General features: G+C 39.6%; 2 protein-coding genes across 3 annotated transcripts in view; one reads left to right on the top strand and one right to left on the bottom strand.

The window, feature by feature from the left end:
* Positions 1-72: 72 nt before the first annotated feature.
* Positions 73-2,173, bottom strand: LOC136341350 (abscission/NoCut checkpoint regulator). The gene is made up of 5 exons (XM_066286229.1): positions 2,008-2,173; positions 1,337-1,503; positions 922-1,153; positions 651-866; positions 73-590 (listed from the first exon to the last, which is right to left on the bottom strand). The coding sequence occupies exons 1-5, from the start codon at positions 2,056-2,058 to the stop codon at positions 339-341; spliced, it is 918 nt and encodes a 305-aa protein (XP_066142326.1). The 5' UTR covers positions 2,059-2,173; the 3' UTR covers positions 73-338.
* Positions 2,174-4,733: 2,560 nt separating this feature from the next.
* The window catches only part of Calx (sodium/calcium exchanger 3), a 54,282-nt gene continuing 46,915 nt past the window's right edge, over positions 4,734-12,100 (top strand). For both annotated transcript variants that reach the window (XM_066286513.1, XM_066286512.1), the window contains exon 1: positions 4,734-6,360. In XM_066286513.1, coding sequence (XP_066142610.1) covers positions 4,796-6,360 — 1,565 coding nt within the window. In that variant the 5' untranslated portion in view covers positions 4,734-4,795. The remainder of the gene's footprint in view (positions 6,361-12,100) is intronic.

Raw genomic sequence — 12,100 nt, 5'->3', positions numbered from 1 at the left:
ACGTTTAGGTGTCGAAGTTTCAGCAGTTCAGTAACTTCAAAAATATCTAAGGAACAATAATTAGACTCACAGTAGTTTTAAAATTTCTTGTTTTAACGGTCATAAACGTTACTGCAAAAGTGACTATAAAATTCTAGTCAAATACTGTATAAACCGTATAAAGAATACAAGATACTAATTATAAGAAAATGGGAAATAACACATGTAGAATATCATAAATAAACATAAGGACGCCCAAATATGGTCAATATTTAAACTCAAGATTTTATCCCTTAAAAAACACACTACATATTAAATTATTCTTTTACCCACACAATCACTAAACAAATACTTCTAACTTATTTCTGCTTATATGGAACAACTCTATGATCAATATCGCCCCAGTTTTTATGTACTTCAATATTGCAAGAGCTGCAATACAGGTCGCCGCCACAATCGTAACACTTGTGAGTCGCGTCTTTGTTGCACAAGACGCACCAGGGAAGCTCTGGTGAAGATGAACGGATATCGTCATCATCGTCGCTCGATGTAACGGGTTTTTTGGATGAGCCGAGCGGACATCTTTCTTCGAGAGACACTTGTGACATTATCTGAAACAGTCGCATCCCCGAATAGAAAACGAAAGGGTTGCTAAACTCAATGAAAAACACCTTTTTTGTAATTTGATCCACCTCTGCTTCAGAGTCTAACTCTTCGTCGCTGCCTACGTCATTTTTTCTATAGTTCTCGCCTTTAAGAGTGGCTAGTCTTTGTTCTAAGTCATCTTCATGAGACTGATATGAAGCATCTATACCTTGTTGGTTTGTATATTGCTCCATTAAAGAATCTATTTTCTCTTGATCAGATCTCAGGTCCGGGGTAAACAACTACGAACAAAAACACTAGTTTATGGTCTTCCAATGGTTTAATGGAAATGCTCACTGGCTGTTTGTTGTCTAATGAATTCCCATAAGGAACACCTTTTAGATTTGCCAACCTCTCTTTTAACTCGCTGTCTGAAGGTGGTAGAGATTGTTTTTCCTTTAGCTTTTCCAATCTTTCTACTATCGCCTGGTCACCTAATGACAAACCTGCCTTCAGGGCGGTGACTTTTGGGTTTTCTCGGTAAACTGTGATGGGAGCAGCTGATGGATTTTCCAAGTTTTCCAGCCTCCTATATGAAATGTGTCTCTTACAAAGGCGATCAGATGAAGTGAAAAGAACAGAGAATTCTGAACAATGAGCAATTTGCTTGATTGAAAGAAATTTACCAATGATGTGCCCCTATTTAATTATTTTTATGGACAGCATCTTCTTGTTAAGTTACCTAGAATTTTTGGCACTTATAGATGCTTACTTTAAAAATCGGTCAGGTGGAGCAAAAGGTTCCTCATCTAACTGTTTGGTAAGCTTGGGAAAGCATACTCTACAAACTTTATATTCTGCTTCGCCTTTTGAGGGAATTTTGCACTTTTGTTGTAGGCATTTGCTGCACAGAGAAAGACCACAATTTGCACAACCCAACTAAAACAAGCAGAAATTGTGTAATAAATAGAAGAAGAAACTTAGAAGGTACTTTCATTCTAATAAGTCAGAACTTGATTCTAAACCTTAATAATGTTATAGAAGTGATGTATTTTGACGTTACAATTTAGGGTTCAGCTAAAATGTAAGCAATGATCTATTAAACACTACAGACTTTTACTTTGTTGTTTAAAGGTAGATTTATAAGAAATTATAGTTTCCTGGGAAATCGATGGCGTTAAGTGACATAACGACATTGGTGCACATTCTTCTACATTGATACATAAACATACGCATATGAAGACAACCCAATCTCATTAAATTATTTGCTGTAGGTTAATTTGCAGTGTATGGCGCCTTAAACTATTTGCGAAACCGACAGCTTATCTACAGATGAAGAATTAAAAAGGACTAATAAACACTGCTGAAAAAAAACAGTATAAAGTGGATGAAAAACTTTGTTTTGTGCGCGTTTCTTGTATTGTTTTACAGGTCCAGACTCACCTCCTTATGGAAGAAATTAAACTTCATATTGCAATGATGGCAAGACATCATTGAACTTGAATAAATCTTTTATGAACTTAATATAAAGGTTTAAATGGCCCAAAACGTTAAAAGCTGCTGGAATTGTTTCTTTGAATCATTTGTTTACATTATATTAATACCTAAAATTGACAAATCATTGACATTATTGGCAGCTTTCAGCTGAGCCATGCCAAAGCATCTCGTAGCTATCAGTTCGATTATTGGATTACACTTAAACCAATGTCGGTATCGATTTAGCGTATCGAATCGCAAGTGGTGATTGTGATAGCAACCTGTAACAATGTAGATTATCCGGCTTCGTCTACTTTTACCTTGTAATACTTGTTGCGTGTTAGCACTACATCTCCAAGTAATAAACTTTTTAAAAGCGGCACTCAAGAATAAGTCCATAGTTAGACCTCTTTTTTAACCCCACAATTTTTCTTGTACATCGCTGGCTTTTTCACAAAATTCCTCGTTTTCAGTTGTTAAAACTCGAATTACTTGTCTCATTTATAATACATTACGTCTCCTGCATTTTCTCCGTATCTTTAGCGGTTTTCGTGCTTGTGAAAATAACAAGTAATGCAAGAATTTTTCCTATCGAGAATCTCATTCGCCGCCGCTTCTATATTAAAAATCGGACTTTCTAAAAAATATATCAATATTTTTTTCGAAACATTTTGAATCTCGCCTTTATTTCTTTTTGTTGGTTATGGAGCTTCCAATGTAGAGGAAATGCGAAAGATCGTAATTTTTTAACAACATATGCATGGTTGCCATAAGAGATGAGGATCTTGACGACTTGGCGACCATTACTTTAATCGCGTTCAATTGTGCATATTCAACTCGCTTTGCTTTAATATGGAAGAAGTACAGGGAGCATCCGAAAGTTCTTAGTCCAAAGTACTATTGAAAAATTTGTAAAAATGACTTGTATGTGGTAACTTAATTTATTATTTAGAAGTGAAATGTATCAAAGTCCAAATCCATTTGTAACCGGTTAAACACAAATTGTTTCAATACATTGTTAACCAGGAGTTATTTGGCGATAGTTCCGCAATGCGGTACGGCATTGATGACATTCTTAATCATTACATTATGCATCATTCATTGTTTTATTATTTATCGAGTTTCCCATCAAATCAGCATCTTCCTCACATAACGAATAACGTAACACTTTTCGTTTCTACTCTTCACGCAAACAGGGTGTCCCATTAAAAATTATAAGTGCAGCTAATTGCTGCTTAATCATATATTTCTCAAGTCCAGGTTTGCGAAAACCGCATATCTCAAACTACAATAATAACATTCTGCAAAACCATCGTATTAAAGATCCCCTGTAAGACTGTCGTGTACTTACACGGTAGAAATTACTCATTAATGCGAGTTCCGGGTATAAACCGACTAAGATGAAATCCCTTTCGAAATAGTACAAAACGAGGAGTTCAACATCCCACTAATAGTCAATAATACGCGTGCTTATACCATGTGTCCGGAAATGACGAGCAAATATTTTGGGTTGCGATTCCTTAGTGCTACCTCCGGGGTTAAGCCCTCTTTTTTATCTCCAAACCTTTTTTGTGGTGCATTACTGACAAATAATAAAAATAATATATAGGCACAACAGATCATCATGCAGACATTTCAGCGAGCAATGGTACTGTGCTAAGTGATAAAAAAGGCGAATAGGTCCACGGTCACAAACGCACAACTTTTTATATACAGGGTGGCACATTTTCAAGAGTTTTTATAGTTTTTTTTCCGCTTAAATTTATTTTAATTTTAAGAAATTTGACCAAATGTTGCCACTCGCCTCAAATAGTTGATAATTAGCTGTTTTTTGCTCGCTTCCTTTGCATTTTTAATTTCCATCTATCATTTGCAGATATTTTTGCAAATTTACAAAAACGGCGATAGACACAAAAATACCGTTAGACACCAAAAAAGCCAAAAAATTGAAGAAGGAATTTCAGTTTGACCCTAGAATTTATACAGGGTAGTTTTATGCAAGAAAAAAACGCAGAGCATGAAATAGTACGTGGCCAGAAAACGAAATACCCTGTGTGTGGCTTCCAACTATTTTGAAATTCTGTTGTAGAGAGCTTTAAGAAAAGATTTTGTACGCTTAACGCGAGGAAGGAATAATAGTTCACGGAGCAAATACAGGGGATTTTTAATTCAGCACTACAGATAGTTCGAAGACCAAAGACATCGTTGATATGAAGTGCCCCATTATGGCCACAGCACATTGTCTGGAGGAGGATATTTGCATAGAATTGTTATTAAATACATTTTCGGCTCAAAATAAATTTAAAAGTGCGTAAGAGATCCGACGTGAGCACGATTATTTTCCGCGCACGATTAATCATCTTCAGTGTACGTTCCTTCCTGGATTGCGTGCCCTACGCCATGTAATATATTCAATTCCTCGGATCCTTCCAACTTTTTTTGAAAGCTTAGCTGTTACGACGGTAACAAAAATCTGATCCAGTTACTTAAAATTTTCTCACAAAATTTCCCCGGTAATTAAACGCATCTTCCACCCATCGCCGCAATTGTTCATCAAACCCTGCAGCCAGAGTTTAATACCATCCAGATACGCCTTATTACACAGAGTTGCGCGTCTCCTCATCAAAAGGGGGTTTGGTCGCTGCCTTCTCTGTTCGGAGCGTCGCGACGCCTCCATAGTTCCGTCGCGACGCCCGTCCGAAACCGTGTTATGCGGCGCCCTACTTTCCGATCGGTCCCCAACACGTCGTGAGCGATGTGGGACTCTCACAACGTATCGACGATCACCTGTACTGACGGGCTGGTCCTGCCCTGTTGGCAGCCCTTGGAAAATGTCCCCCTCATTGATAAGATCGGTCGAGGTCTACTTTATTTCTTCTTCATGGCTTTCCTCTTCATCGGGGTCTCTATTGTTTCCGACCGGTTCATGGCCGCTATTGAAGTTATCACTTCATTGGAGAGAGAGGTGTCTGTCCGGAAACCCAACGGGGAAAAGCAAATTGTTGTAGTCCGGGTGTGGAACGAAACCGTTGCTAACTTGACTCTTATGGCCTTGGGATCAAGCGCCCCAGAGATCCTTTTATCTGTAATAGAGATTTATGCCCGGGGGTTCACGGCCGGAGAATTAGGGCCCGGCACCATAGTCGGGTCCGCCGCCTATAATTTGTTTGTTATAATTGCCCTGTGTGTGTCTGTCATCCCCAATGGGGAAGTCAGGAAAATTAAGCATCTGGGAGTGTTCTTCGTCACAGCAAGTTGGTCCATCTTTGCTTATGTATGGCTTTACATGATCCTCAGCGTATTTTCACCGGGAGTCGTTCAGATATGGGAGGGTTTGGTGACGTTTCTCTTCTTTCCTTGCACTGTTATAACCGCCTATGCTGCCGATAGAAACATACACAAGTACATTAAAAAAGAATATAGAATGAACAAGCGTGGAGTTATAGTGCAGGCCGAAGGCGCTGACAACTTAGAATTGGGCCATTCAGAGCTTCTGGTGCTGGATGATGTTCATGAGGACATAAAACAAGAGTATATCACCACGCTGAAGGAGCTGAGGCACCAAAATCCTCACACTGACATTGATGTTTTGGAGAAGATGGCCCACGAGATGCTTCTGAACAAAGGTCCCAAATCTCGGGCGTTTTACCGCATCCAGGCCACCAGGAAGCTGATGGGCAGCGGTGATCTCATGAGGCGCATCTCTGAGAGGGCTCAAAGCGACTTGAGTGAAGTCAAGGCTGAGTTGCAACGCGAAAGTGGTCTCAACGAGTTCACTCAAAGCGGCTCAAGAGTGTGCTTTGACCCCTCCAAATACACAGTTCTAGAGAGTTGCGGTCAGTTCGAGGTCCGAGTGGTGAGGTCTGGAAACTTGGACGCTCCTTTATCAGTCGATTACACGACTGAAGATGGCACTGCTCAAGCCGGAAGCGATTACGTTAAAGCTAAAGGATCTCTGCAGTTTAATCCTGGAGAACAAGAGAAAAGCATCACCCTAGAAGTCATTGATGATGACGTGTTTGAGCCCGATGAACACTTTTACGTGAGGCTTTGCTCCACACAACCTGGGGGCAGCTTAGGGTTTCCCATACTGGCTACGGTGATTATCCTGGATGACGATCACGGGGGACTGTTCAAATTCGAAGCGCAGAACCATGAACTAGTGGAAAGTGTTGGAACTTACGAACTGAAAGTGGTCAGGTGTTCGGGGGCTCGAGGGAGGGTGATTCTGCCCTTTCATACTGAAGATGGGACTGCCAAAAACGGCAAGGAGTACGAGGCTCAGAGGGGGGAACTCATTTTTGAAAACAACGAATCTGAGTGAGTATTTCCACTTTCGTAACGAGTTCTCGCCTGTTTGGAATGTGAGAGCTTGATTAGGCTTGGGCATGCGATAAAGCTCTCGACAAACACGAAAGTGTTGTTAATTAAAAGCTTAATTGTCGCTTGCACAGAAAGGGCTGAGATGCTTATCTGTGAAATCCGACGGTGCGCTAAAAACCATTTATATTTTTGGTTCTAGGACCCTAAGGGTCGTTAGGACATATTTACTATTCATATTTATGTATTGTTAACTGTATGGAAAGGTTCTATGGCTCCTTTGTTAATTAACGAGCTTATACTACAATGCATGCTCATGCTTTGTAATATAATTTATTTTTGATCTTTTAAAAATAAGTATTTTTTCGACTATGTGACTTTCAACGCTGCTTTAATTAATAGTCCTAATTGCACCGTTTTTGTGGTCTAATTAGATGACGCGGTGGAAGCATACAGGAGGTATATCTAAATACATCAACTTATTGAGTCTTATAAATGTACCAGTTATTTCTCCAGGATGCAGGCTAATGGGGGAAAACGTTCATAAATCACGTCAAAACGATGCACAGAGGGGTCAGATTGAACAATTCTGGCTGAATAAAATTGATTAAATAAGATTATTCATTATGGGATTAAAAAAAAACAATATAAAGACATAACTTTATTCAGCACGAAGTGGCAACGCAGCGTTTAGCATTTGTTTTCAAGGACGACCGGCAGACATTAGCGGAAATGCACAGTCCTCTGTGTTCATCTCTGGATCTGGGTGAACAACGTTGCCAGATGCGGCACATATTCCGTGACGTGATGATAAGAATGATACAAAAAATTTGAGGTTGGTTTTTTTTTCTTGGGAACGTAAAAAGCGATAATTGAGAAAACACGTAAGTACGTGCCTGGAAAGTCCTGGACTCTGGAGGTGACGCTTCAACTTTTTGTGTGTAAAACATGGGGAAATTCATTTAAATTAAAATTTTCAGTGCCGCAGTTTAACGTATCAGCAGCTTCTTAATTAGAAAATGTGTTTACATTTTGAACCTATTACGTAGGGCGTTCAATCAATATCTAAGGTCAATAGAGGCTCGTGAGTTGTGTAGCAAATTAATCGTTGTTAACGTTGAAATAAATCGAGGCGGCTCTACAGAATGAGTTTAATGCGAATTGCACAGGGTGGGAAACACAGGGGGTCCTGCACCCCCCCCACACACTCAACAACATTTTTTGCGCACGCCAATGGTGAACACGCTTCATTGTTTAAACTATATGTCCCTTTATTTTTTTTTATTCTTGTAAAATTTTAATTTACAACTTTCTGTGAAAGATATTCTGGCATATTGTCTCTCACATGTACATGGTACCCATTTTTTCGTTTACATCGGAAACGTATGTATCATTCATTTGTGTACAAAAGCAATTTTGGTTTCGAATTTGTTTGCCCAAATTATGAGAAAAGTGCGCTTCTTTGAACTGTACATTTCTGTAAAATTACATTCAAACATGTCAGGGAACACCGAAGTTATTAACAATTAGTTTTTAACATGAAAACCCTGTACAATGAGTGAAACGCGTTAAAGAAAAACGTTTCGCAAGAAAAATCCAATTATTCCCGCTCAAAGAGTCTGCGATTAGCGGTTTGGCCTGGGAACTTGCGACACCCTGTGTTGAGAAACGAATGGCATAAGTGAAATTACGAAAGGAGCGACTTTGATGAGCCCAAAGCGCTAATGCCGGTCACGTTCGTGTTTGGCATTTCGAGTGACCCCACTGAAACGAAAAATTTACTTCAGAAGAGAAGAAATTCGATTCTGTGGGTGTAAAGTTTTTTTTTATGAGCAGTTAACGTGAATTATCCTGAACTAATACGCTTTTAACGACTTTACATGGGCTGGTTTACTGTAATCGGAGCTCTCTCCTCAGTAATTAATAAATCTTGTCTGATTACTCGTAGACATTTAATGAGAAATGAGATTAGTCACCTCTGAGATGTCAGTAATAGATGTTGACTATTCCGCAGATTAGAAATCGATCATTATTAACTCAACTACGTTAAATTAGCATGGAAAACCCTCAATTATTTTGGTGACATCAAAGTCGAAGCTGCAGAGAAACGTATAGTATTTCTCTAATGAATATTCCTTGATGCATGTCCAGCTTCTATAAAACCCATTAATTTGTCGGCTTTGAGGGTGACGGACGACGGTCAATTTGCAGGAAATATTCAAACCCAACTACAACGAACCCATAATGCTTACATACCATTAAATTCATGTATAAAGGAGCGCAAAGGATCCAGGAATTTCTGGTCTGGGTTGTCGAGAATAATCTCTGTTTAATGAAGTCTTCATTATTCGCAAAAGTATCTCGTGCGGTTCGGTGAAAATTGTTTCATCAACATTCATTATAAATAATGGAGATCGAAAATAACGAAAGTTCGAAATTGAGTTAACAATGTTGTCACGTGCCCATAATTTTGCTGCCGCTGCGTGAGTCCTAATCAAGATAAACAGCCGTTATAAAACAACAAAGTGGAAAAGGATAATACGCAAAAATTATTACTGATTAGAGAGCCGAAACATTTGACCATGTGCTGGGGAATTTTCCGATTAGCTGGCAACAGGGACGTTACGTAATCATGTTACCCATTATGATGCCCGCAATCATCCTCTTTTACACATGGCGAACCGTGAATAATATTCCTTAATAAAACTCGTCCCGTTCTTTCATCCTTTCCTACCCCTTCTAACTCAATTTTTCTTTTCCGCATTGCCAGGAACGAAATTTACATATAAAGAAAAAATTAAATCCCGGCTTTGACAATTTCCCGATTTTCGTATTTGTTATGTTCCCGTTAAAATCAGCCCTTGTTTATAATTTAGCCGGAAAACCAAAAGAAAATGGGCTCGAATCTCGAAAATGAAGCCCCGAATATGTCCCCAAATACTGTGGAATTCGAATCTGTAAATACGACAACGTCGCGCTTAGGTGTGCCTCGATGACGACAAAATTCAAGGAAATTTATCGAGAAAATGAGGCTGAAAATTCGGTAGGTTTAGAAGTGTGGCAATGGCAACGTGGCACATGGCATTTGTTTCTTAAAATGGAGACTAAATGTCAATGTGATTTAGTGTCAGCAGTATTTCTGCTTTCGGTCTTCATTACCTCGAGCTGAGTCAGAGATCTGGAGTTGGAAACGTCTGTAAGTAATCTTAAGACGCGATTTTATCCCTATTATTATTACTATTATTATTGTTATTATTATTATTATCATTGTTTGCGTCTTATACCCATTACGAGCAAAATAATATGAGATTGAAGTACTAATTTGTGTTAAGCTGCACTGCATCATCAATCATCAAATAGCCGAGTTGAAACTTGTGTCAGTAATTCCATCAGTTTCCATTTGCGGGCTGAATCGGTAACGTTGCAGCTTAACATCGGAGTCCACTAAAATGTGACATTCTCTCCCTAATAACGTTTTGATACGAGTTTGAGCGTAGTTCCAGTCCTAAAAAGCAACCACGCGTGTCTGGTTTGTTTTTACAAACCAGACACGCGTGGATGACGTGTAAAAACAATGACTGTCATCGGCTATGACAGAAACGCATTCAATTTTTTAAGGACAGTGGTGCCAGATCGACGATAAAGATATGAAGTTCGGGTTTCTTTCGGGCACTGTTAATTTCTCCTAATTCGAAATTCGTGAGTTGTCTCGCTACGTACCTGGTTCCCGCTTCGATTCCTGGAAGTTTGCTGAAACAACGGTCGATTTCTGGCCGTTTCACATAAACTAACACAACGCTTATAGTATACTCGAATGGGATTAAATCATTCACAAAAGCCCCATAAACAACGAAAAATATCGACTGTCATGGCACATAATGACCATCCGATCGTGCATTGAATGAATAGAGGTCATCGATCAGCGATTAAATAACTCATGTCGCCTTCAATCAGTTCAGGGCTGCCCTCCAAACAAGTGGTTTAAAAACCTCAGAAAAAGGGCAATTAGCGTTATCATCGTCATCAATGCACGATCATAATAAAATTAATTTTAACTGTAGGAATTTTCGATCATCGCGATCACTACGGGGGTGGTGGAAGTTCATCTCTTTTGGTCGATTTAGCCCTAAACTTACTTTTACAAGTGGATAAATTGATTTTGGTTTCGTTCAGATTTACCTTCCAGGGCAAATGTAGGTCGGCCGTACAATAAAATATGCTTTATTACATTTACATGTTGAAATATACTGAAATTTACTGAGTAATTAAATACAATTCGTCGTGAAGGGTAAATAGGACAAAGGCGACGCCGTATTGGCTTTGTGCAAGCGAAAACATCCTTCAATAGTGTTTTGGAAGTGAAGTTCTGGCGCTTCACAGGGCGACGCGGAAGTTTCCGCACTCTTATTCTGAGAAGTTTTAGCGTTGATATTGTCAAGTCTAGTTATTTTTTTAATGATTTATACGTTTGACGTTAGTCTACGGATTGTCCGATTTTGACGTAGCACCGTAGTCGAGTTATGCAAGGGAGCAACGAAGACGACCGGGATTTTCCACCCGATTTTTTTTTTTTTTTTAAGAAACGAATGGTCTACGACGTCGTTGAACAGTACGAAAAGACGGGAGAGGCTCCTCGTAGCGGTCGTCCAACTGCCTCTGCGAGGTAGTACCGCCCGGCGTCAAATCTCGGACATTCAGTGTCCAAAATGCCAAAAGGGCTCTTGAAGAGAATGTGTCCGCAACATTGCCACGCTGATATCGCGGAATTACAAAGTCGTTCGCGTCCATTTCCTCGAGCAAACAATGAAGGCAAAGCGACTCTCGCCGAAAGGCTGAAAATTGATTAAATGCGTGAAAATGTCTGAGGCAATTTGGATCAACAGTGGCAACGCTTGACGTGTAAAAAATATTATCGTTATCGTTATTAACAATTATTAGCATTCTTATTATTTTTGTTAATATTCTTACCTCTCTTCTCATCATCGAGCGGCGATTTTCGCCAAAATTTTGACTATTTCTGTATTTGCACGCACGAACCGTATTTAATAATACACGGACATGTTGGAACGTGCATCATATCTGCCAACTCTCGAACGTTCCATAAAATCTCCTTATTTGGGTTTGAGGTGCGAGTGGCATTAACTTTTGACACACTCCTTGGACGGCAGGCGTTTTATGTTCCTCTAAGAGTATTTATAGATTATACGAGGGCTGCTCTTTTCTGCAGACATTTAACGGCATAGATCAGAGCTTCAAGCTTGCCACGAGGCGGCAGGAGAATATTTAATGGTGCGTATTTGCGAATTCAATAAAGGCCCTTTGAACTTGCCACAGATGTCGGGAAAATAGAGTGAAAATACGTTCTTTTTGCCACATGAAAAGTGAAAATGGAACGCGAATCGAGTCCTCCGAACTCGGGCATGTTTGCATGGAAACCAGTTCTTGGCGCACAAACCTCGCAGGACCGTTATGGTTACTAAACAGAAGTTTCGTAGACAGAGTATGTAACCTTTAACTACGGATTGGTAACCAGTAGAAAAGGGAAGATCCGCTAAGCTGTCGTCACAAAAGCTGGAAAATCTTTGGAATAAACTTCCTACTATTCAAGTAGAAACCTCAAGTAGAGCCTCAGTTTGCTGCAGAATAGACCGCTGGCGGAATTTACTCTCCGGATTCCGCGTTTTTGATAAATTGCCCGGGGGTTTTTGTAGTGAAATTGAAGCTTATTTGTCTTAACCGC

Source organism: Euwallacea fornicatus, chromosome 10 (assembly GCF_040115645.1).
Source record: "Euwallacea fornicatus isolate EFF26 chromosome 10, ASM4011564v1, whole genome shotgun sequence".
Taxonomy (NCBI): Eukaryota; Metazoa; Arthropoda; class Insecta; order Coleoptera; family Curculionidae; genus Euwallacea; species Euwallacea fornicatus.
This window is presented reverse-complemented; position numbering and strand designations above follow the sequence as displayed.

What these genes read in the sequence shown, in the direction of transcription:
- LOC136341350 (XM_066286229.1), bottom strand. Translation starts at nt 2,058, where the DNA reads ATGATGTCTTGCCATCATTGCAATATGAAGTTTAATTTCTTCCATAAG. An exon ending in CCACCTGACCGATTTTTAAA is followed by an intron (nt 1,154 to 1,336) that starts GTAAGCATCTAT and finishes CATTTCATATAG; the next exon opens with GAGGCTGGAAAACTTGGAAA. An exon ending in CATTAGACAACAAACAGCCA is followed by an intron (nt 867 to 921) that starts GTGAGCATTTCC and finishes TTTTGTTCGTAG; the next exon opens with TTGTTTACCCCGGACCTGAG.